The sequence below is a fragment of the Balaenoptera acutorostrata genome, chromosome 1 (assembly GCF_949987535.1).
Source record: "Balaenoptera acutorostrata chromosome 1, mBalAcu1.1, whole genome shotgun sequence".
NCBI lineage: Eukaryota > Metazoa > Chordata > Mammalia > Artiodactyla > Balaenopteridae > Balaenoptera > Balaenoptera acutorostrata.
In genome coordinates this window covers 12,953,004-12,960,918 of record NC_080064.1, presented here as the reverse complement: position 1 = coordinate 12,960,918, position 7,915 = coordinate 12,953,004, and the positions used below count along the sequence as shown (strand labels likewise).

At 60.3% G+C, this 7,915-nt stretch overlaps 1 protein-coding gene across 8 annotated transcripts; it reads left to right on the top strand.

Annotated features, from left to right (window-relative positions):
* The first annotated feature begins 1,919 nt into the window (after positions 1-1,919).
* On the top strand, positions 1,920-7,915 carry MFAP2 (microfibril associated protein 2). Of its 8 annotated transcripts, none has more exons than XM_057551259.1 (10): positions 1,920-2,093; positions 2,521-2,598; positions 4,364-4,441; positions 5,492-5,578; positions 5,756-5,782; positions 5,893-5,979; positions 6,105-6,149; positions 6,903-6,990; positions 7,202-7,275; positions 7,523-7,915. In XM_057551259.1, exons 3-10 carry the CDS (start codon positions 4,405-4,407, stop codon positions 7,624-7,626), a joined length of 549 nt encoding a protein of 182 aa, XP_057407242.1. In that variant the 5' UTR covers positions 1,920-2,093; positions 2,521-2,598; positions 4,364-4,404; the 3' UTR covers positions 7,627-7,915. The 8 variants fall into 8 exon arrangements, with proteins under 8 accessions (XP_057407242.1, XP_057407226.1, XP_057407234.1 ...); XM_057551243.1 differs by having other exon boundaries at positions 5,489-5,578; XM_057551251.1 differs by lacking the exon at positions 2,521-2,598.

The window sequence follows — 7,915 nt, the reverse complement described above, 5'->3', positions numbered from 1 at the left end:
AAGTGACAAAAATCCCTGCTATTCTGCCATAGACACTGGAGCGGGGAGGGGAGCGGGGTGGCAGATAGTTATTCATTCATCCATTCACTTGACAGACCAGCACTGGGGAACAAACGATGCACGGGACATAGTCAGTCCCTGCCTAACAGGATTCAGTATCTAAGGGACACGCAGCCTAAGGGGAGCCCAGGAGACCTGAAGGTGAGGGCCTGAATCAAGGGGCATCTTGATCCCCCTCCCAGCCTGAGCCCCCTGCCCCAGGCCTAGATTCCCGAGACCAGGCAGGACTGCCCCAGAGGCAAGAGACCTGCAACCCCACACCCGGCCAGCCTCCCAGGAGAATCCACTGTACATTCATTTATTCATTCCACAAATGTTTACTTAACAGCTGCTCTGAGCCTGGCACTGTGCCTAGTGAGCAAAAACTGAGGATGAGCAAAAGCAGACCTTGTCCCTGTCTTCACGTGGCTGACAGGCTCATGGGGGAGAGGGGCAGGATTCACATGGTCACATAGGGCAACAGCTGTGACCGGTAAAGCAGAAGATGCTTAAGAGCTCTAACAGGGAGAAAGGGAAGCCGCCTCTGAGGAAGGGAGGGTTTGATCTATAATCAGAAGGAGGAAGGGGCTTCCCTGGTGGCGCAGTGGTTGAGAATCTGCCTGCTAATGCGGGGGACGCGGGTTCGAGCCCTGGTCTGGGAGGATCCCACATGCCACGGAGCAGCTGGGCCCGTGAGCCACAGTTGCTGAGCCTGCGCGTCTGGAGCCTGTGCCCCGCAACGGGAGGGGCCGCGATAGAGAAAGGCCCGCGCACCGCGATGAAGAGCGGTCCCCGCACCGCAATGAAGAGTGGCCCCCGCTTGCCGCAACTGGAGAAAGCCCTCGCACGAACCGAAGACCCAATACAGACAAAAATAATAAATAAATAAATAAATAAATAAAAAAGAAAATCCTTAAAAAAAAAAAAAAAAAAAAGAAGGAGGAAAACCTCACCAGTGTTCCAGAAGGAAGAAACATCTTGAGCAAAGGCCTGGTGGCAGGTGGAGGAAGGGAGGGGTTTAATGAGAATCAGCCAAAAAGCTATTGAGGCTTTTGGGAGACCAGGCAGAGGGAATGAGGAGGCAGAGCCAGACTGTGATGAAAGGTAGGGTCTTTGGGGATGAAAGGTAGGGTCTTAAACTCCCCAGGGGAGTTTAGCCTTGTTCCCGGGTACCTTGGGAAACCAGTGACAGGCTTTAGGTAGAAGCCTCCCTGCCCCCCACCCTGTCTGAGGTGAGTGGGTGAGGGCAGGGCCCGTTTGGGAAGGCCTAGATTAGAGGTATTAGAGTCAGAATTAGTGGTGGGAGCTGGATTGGCTGCAGGGGTTGAGCGCAGGGGAGTTACAGTTAGCCGGGTAAGGGAAGGATGGTGGGCTCATTCCCTGCATGGGAACACCTTCAAGGGCCAGGTCTGGGGAAGGTCGGGATGTTGTGAATTTGGACTTGGATCCTGTTGAATTGGATGTGTCTTGGGGACATTCGTGTGGCCAGGCCCGGTAGCCTGTAGACTGTGGTTTCAAAGAAATGCTGGTTATGGAAGGCAGCTGTGGCCAGGAGCTGGCTAGGGAGATCCGGAAGGCACCAGAGAGGCAGAAGGAAAACCAGGCCAGGAAGGGTGTCCTGGAAGCTGGGAGAAGCGAAAAGGGAGGGCAAGGCTTATTTCCCGCTGAGCGGCGGTGGGCGAATCATCTTTACAAGCCTCCTCTGTAAAATGGGGGCAGCAGGCTCACCTCACCCATCTCACCACTTTGCGCTCCGGCTGTGATGAGGCCGTGAGGAGAAAGCATTTTGCACAGCGACAAGTGCTGAACGGACGTAAGGCTGGCTCCGCGGGCGCCTCCTCCCCGCGGGACTGCTTCCAGAAGAGGATTGAAGACCCGAGGTCGCGGCGTGGCGGCCCCGGCGGCGGCGGCGGCGGCGCTCGCGTTAGGACCCAGCGGATCCAGGCTGGAGGGCGGGCGCCGGCCCCGTCGGGGGCCCGGAGGGGGGTTCGGAGCGGGCAAAGGGGCGGCTCCGGCGGGCGGACTCGGAGCGGGCCGCGGAGTGACCCGGCCAGGTAGGCACGGGCCTGGCGGCCTGACCGGGCCGGGGGCGCAAGGGGGGACTGGGTCGTGGGCCGCGACGTCGGAGGGCCCCCAGGTACTGAGTGTGTGGGGCTCTGCGGGTCCCCGATCCTGGGGGCGGCTTTCCTTTCGGGATCCCTGAACCCGGGGCCGTCTGAGCAGATGCTAAGAGGGCACTTGGAAAGTTTGGGGTCGTTTGGAGGGGAAGACGCGAGTTGGGAAGGGAGGGGAGCCTGATTTGGGGGGCGTCGGGGATGGGGAGGCTTTTGTTCTCCCTGGGAGGTTGGAATGCGGCGGCTGGGGTGTGGGTGTCCGGCGGGAGCGGCGGGGACAGAGACGCGGAGAGACAAAGAGAGATCAGAGACCGAGAGAGCGCGAGGGAGCGCGCCAGAGCAAGTTTCCGCGGTTGATTGTTCCCAGCTGTGCGGCGCTGCAACATCTGGTTTCCTCCAGCCGGACCCCAGCCCGGCCTCTGGAGCAGACAGAGCCTCCAGCAGAGTGAGTCAGTGAGCGTGGGGGCAGGGGGCCCAGAGGAGGCCCCGCTAGTGCCCCTCCTCGCCAGGCACAGAGGGTAGGGGGCATCCCAGCAGTGGAAGGGGCCAGGGTTGGGGAACAGGCCTCCTAGGCAGGTCCTGGCCTCCTGTCGTCTAGATGTGCTTGGAGGTGTGGTCCCCTGGGGGGACCCGCTTCTGCCACAGGGACGCTCCTCTTTACAGCCCAGCCCTCCTTCCCCCAGTAAGCCTGGGCCTGGGTGCTCAACCTCTGAGGGGAGGAAAGACTCCTTGCAGGGGGCTGAGAGGCCTAGGAGGGGCTTTGGGGATCGACAGAACCCCTTGCCCCCCAACCAACCTCCCCAGCTCGGGGTCTTCTCCTGAGTGGTGACAGCTCCAGCTAGCCTGCCTGCCACCAGCCTGGGGGCAAGTAGGGGACAGTGAGGCCTTGTGGGGAGCTCCAGGCCTTTTAGTCCCCCACCAAGAGGAGGCCAAGCGCGCTCAGAATGGGGATGTGGGAGCCAGTTGTCCCCGGCCAGTGGGGCAGCTTGAGTCATAGGTCTCTCCTCCGCCACCCCACCTCATCCCCACCCACCCCATCGACTGCAGTAAGGGTTGAGGAGGGAGTGAGAGATTGAATGTATGAGACAGGCAGCAGGTCACGAAAGCGTCAGGACTGGGCAGAAGCAGGGAAAGATGCCCATGTTTCTGCCCCTTCCCTCCCCCTCTCCCTCGACTCCCTGGGCGAGGCACGGTGGGGCAAAGTTAGGTTTCCATTCAGCTGTCGGGAAGAACTCCTTTTGTTGTGGCAGGGCGGGGGTCCTCTGGATGGGTGAGCCCGGGGACTCTCTCCCAGCCCTCCTAGTAGAAGGCTGACAGCCTTGGGGCTGCCCCGCACTGAGCTGGGACTGGACAAGAGGACCTGTAGATTCTGCCAAGTCCACTGTGGGGTCAAAGACTGGAGGCTGGACTCAACCAGGAGTTCTTGAACTTCAAGAGCCCGGTGAAAGCTAAGGACCATGGCCCGCTCCCCCAAAACTACACACATAACACTTGTCATACAGTGTCAGGTTGGGGGACATCACGGTCCCCTTCAGCGCTACCCTCTAAGATCCAGAGAGGCGCTTTTCAGACTCCACCCTAAGTGCTTCCTGCTCCAGCAGACAAGTAGACCTCAGTCTGTCTCAGTCTCGTGAGTGTGTGATGAAGTCAGCCAGGTCTTGGGAGGCCTGGAGGCCTGGCAGGAGAGGAATCTTCTAGGGGTGGGAGCCCTGCCCAGGCCTGGCTGTCCCAGGGGCCCCCGAGGCCCAGGCACACATGTGGTTTCCTGCTGAGTCTGGGCTGCGATGTTGGCTGGGCAGGGTTGGGGTTCCGAGGATGGGCCTGGGGTCAGGATCAGTGCATTAGACACCTGGGGAAGTGCTGAACCAGAGGGTGGGCATGGGTGTGGCAGAGCAGGGGCAGGGCTGATAGAGGATTAGAAATGTCCATTTAGTGAGCAGGGCAGGGTAAAGTCTGTTTGTCAAGATCAGCTCTGGAGCCAGGTTGGAGGCCGAGTCCCTCGGGACCTGAACACCAAGTGGGCCTTCAGGGACAGAGGATGTCCCTCCAAAGTAGTCCCCTCCCCCTGGGCCCAGACTCCATGACCCTCCACCTGCCTGGCTTCTGTCCCGAATCCCTCCTTCTCCAGGCTGAATTCGGGGGAGAGAAGTGGGCTCTGCAGCCCTGGGGTAGTGGCCCGGGATGCAGCTTGCCCCCTCCTCTTCCTCCAGCTGTCCCCTGACTCCAGCCCAGCCCGCCTCATTGTGTAACCATGAGAGCTGCCTACCTCTTCCTGCTGTTCCTGCCTGGTAAGTGGCACCTAGGCGGGTGGGGCTCCCTTTATGTGGGTGGGAGTGGGGTTTGCAGGGGGAGGGAGCTGGCAGTAAGCTTTTGTCGTGTCCTATGGCCAGAACTCAGCTCCATCGCTCCCAGGGCTGTCTACCTCTTGGGCCACAGACTGGGCTGGCAACCCCTCCCAAAGACAAGAGGCATCTCCTGGGCCCCTCCTCAACCCTCCACAACAGCAGACTGGCAGGATTCTGGAGAGTGGGCCCAGACACCAGGATCCACATTTTTCTTCTTACTTACTGACCCTCCCAGGAGCTGAGGTGCAGGAATGGAGGCCTCTAAGGCAGGGAGTCTGAAGGCCTGCGTTCTAGACCCCTTTGGGGCCCAACTAACCTATACAATCTTGACCTTGGAGAAGTCCCTGTTAGTCAAAATGAGGAGTTATCAGTGGGGACCCCAAAGGCCCTGCCAGGTCTAACATTCATTCATTTAACAGATATTTGTGGAGCTCCCGCTTTGTGCCAGGCACTGGGCTAGGCCCCGGGAACACAGTGATGAACCAGGCAGACAGACCCTTGCCCTCATGGTGTTGCCTGCCCGTCTAGGGAAGGGAGAGGTGATAAGTGTCAGATTACGTTGAGTGCTATGATGGAAATAAACAGGAGAATGAGATGGAGAGTGTGGGTGGGCCAGCGAGGGCCTCTTAGCAGAGCTGAAATTTCAGTTGAGACTTGAAGGAGGAGAAGCTAATCAGGATCACAGGCCCAGGGAGAGTCAAGTGCAAAGGCCTTGGGGCAGGCAGGAGCATGCTGAGTTCCAGGAACAGCCAAGAGGCCAGCATGGGGGAGAGGGGCAGGATATGATCAGTGAGGTGACACAGGACCAGGGAGTATAAGGGCCTTTATGGTCAAGGAAGGCGTTTGCATCCTATGGCTCTAAGAGTCTGTTGAGGATCTTAGGGTCTTACAGGCCTGCCCTAGGGACCTCTACCTACCCTCCCCAGAAGTGCTTTGGGGCCTCTGCTGCCCTTCCCTGCTGGACGTCCCCTCAGCTTTGCCTCCCCACAGCAGGCCTGCTGGCTCAGGGCCAGTACGACCTGGATCCGCTGCCTCCGTTCCCAGACCACGTCCAGTACACCCACTATAGCGACCAGATCGGTAAGCGCCTTGTCCGCCCCCAGGCCTCCCCCAGCCCTGCTCCCTAGATCTGCATGGCTCAGCCAGGGATCAGGTGGGGTGGTAGGGCGATGGGAATCTCGGGGTATGGTCCCTGGCTCAGTTGTGACCTGGGGCTGGGGGCTAGCCCACCAATTCCACGTTCATCTTTATTTTCAGACAACCCGGACTACTATGATTATCAAGGTAAAGGGCTGAGGGCAGGATAGGATGGGAAGGCAGCTGGGTGGGGGGTCCACAGAGACCTGCGGGCGATGGGAGTAGGGAGCAGACCCTTTTGTCATCTCTCGTTGCAGAGGTGACTCCTCGGCCCCCACAGGAGCAGTTTCAGTTCCAGTCCCAGCAGCAAGTCCAACAGGAAGTCATCCCAGCTCCCACCTTAGGTAGGCCACCAGCTCCAGCCAGCCCCGGGAGTGGGGAGGTCTGTCCGGGGCTGGGAGAGGTGACCTCACCCTGCCCTGAATAGACCCGTCCCAGTGATCTCTGCCTGCCTCTCCCCCAACACCAGAACCAGGAACTGTAGAGACGGAGCCCACGGAGCCTGGGCCTCTGGGTAAGAACCTTCCTGACAACTGGAGGGACAGAGGCATGGCCCTGGAAGTTAGGGAGCAGTGGGGTGCGGCACTGGGAGGACAGAGACAGCCAGGCCTCTTGCTCTCGCTGGGGTAGGTGGTGGGGTGTGGGGCTTGCAGAGGTGCCCCTGCTTTAGGCTGGCAACTCCAGGGCCCCCCGAGGCAGCTCTGGGAGATCCCCCTGCCCCCTGGGCCCAGCTGGAGGCCGAGTTGGCTGCAGCCTCAGGAGGGGCCTCTACTCCCAGACACTGGGGCGGGGCGGGAGCATGCCGGCGGCAGGACGGGGTGGTGCTCGTGGCAGGCGAGGCGAGGATGGGGCAGGAAGCCCAGGCCGGCTCAGCAGGCCTCCCCTGGCCAAGAGCCCGAGAGCCAGCCTGTGTGTGAGGGACCCTGTCTCACAGCTCAGCGTGTGAGTGTGCAGACCTCCTGTGAGGCTGCTGTGGACTTTTGTGACTGTGTGTGGGTATAGATTTGTGTTTGAATGTATGCTTCCAAGCGTGGTTGTGAATTTGTATATGTATAAATATACCGGATAAAATTGGGCAGCCTCACACGGTCCAACACTGCTCGTGTGTGCGTGTGTTGGTGTGTGCACGCGTGTCTAGGCTGGGCCTGAGGGTGCAGGGGTACCTAGGCCCTGAGAGCCAGTCTCCCATGGGTGCGGTTGGGGGCTGCCACCCAGCTCTAAGCCCCCAGCTGCAGCCCCCCCAAGTCTGATCCCACCTGTCACTCAGACTGCCGCGAGGAGCAGTACCCGTGTACCCGCCTCTACTCCATACACAAGCCTTGCAAACAGTGTCTCAACGAGGTCTGCTTCTACAGGTGAGTGCAGGCAGGGACTGGGAGGACGGGGATGGCAGGGGGGTGAGGGGGACCACAGCTCCAGCCAGCAACGTGGGAGTGGGGAAAGCTAGTGCATCCCAAGGTTGAGCTCAACTCTGGTTAAGCCTAGGCCTAGGGGCTGGGTCTCAGGCTCTCCCGTGGGGCAGGATGAGGATGGGGCTGACATTTCCCCTGGCCTCGTCGCCCTCAGCCTCCGCCGTGTGTATGTCATCAACAAGGAAATCTGTGTCCGCACGGTCTGTGCCCACGAGGAGCTCCTGCGAGGTAGGAAGGCCTCCACCCTCCTCTTCCCCCTGCCCCCATGCCCGCTCATCGTCCATCCACGCGTCCACCCAGCTGATGTTTATTAAACATGTGTTCAATCCAGGGCCACTTCCGGGGAATCCTGAGCTCCCCTCCCGGCTGCTTTTTATCCTCAGAACATCCCCCATCACCACGGTTGGGGAGGGGGTAGCAGTTCCCATCACCTAGCCGCACCCTGACCCCCACTCCTTCCTGCCACCCCCAACAGCTGACCTGTGTCGTGACAAGTTCTCCAAATGTGGCGTGATGGCCAGCAGCGGCCTGTGCCAATCTGTGGCAGCCTCCTGTGCCAGGAGCTGCGGGGGCTGCTAGGGTGGAACTGGCACCCCGAGCCCTGGACCCTCCTCGGATCTGGGGCCCTCAGGCTCTGCCTGACCTGGTGCTTTTCTCCCCAGCCAGACATTCCTTTTATCCCGTAAAAAGTTAGTGGCTGCGGCGCCGGGGGTTGCCTCAGGCCCTTCCCCCAGCCTGTGGCCACCCTTGGGGCACACAGGGGGCTCCCCAGTGTCCAGTCTCCGCCCCCAGGTGGGAGACATCCCAGGCCTCTCTATGGGACCTGGGCCCCTGATGTGCCTTCTCCATCCCTCTGAGGACAGAGCCC

Coding starts and splice junctions, on each gene's coding strand:
- MFAP2 (XM_057551240.1), top strand. CDS start 4,405: ATGAGAGCTGCCTACCTCTTCCTGCTGTTCCTGCCTG. Junction 4,442..5,488: donor CTTCCTGCTGTTCCTGCCTG/GTAAGTGGCACC, acceptor GCCTCCCCACAG/CAGGCCTGCTGGCTCAGGGC. Junction 5,980..6,104: donor CATCCCAGCTCCCACCTTAG/GTAGGCCACCAG, acceptor CCCCAACACCAG/AACCAGGAACTGTAGAGACG.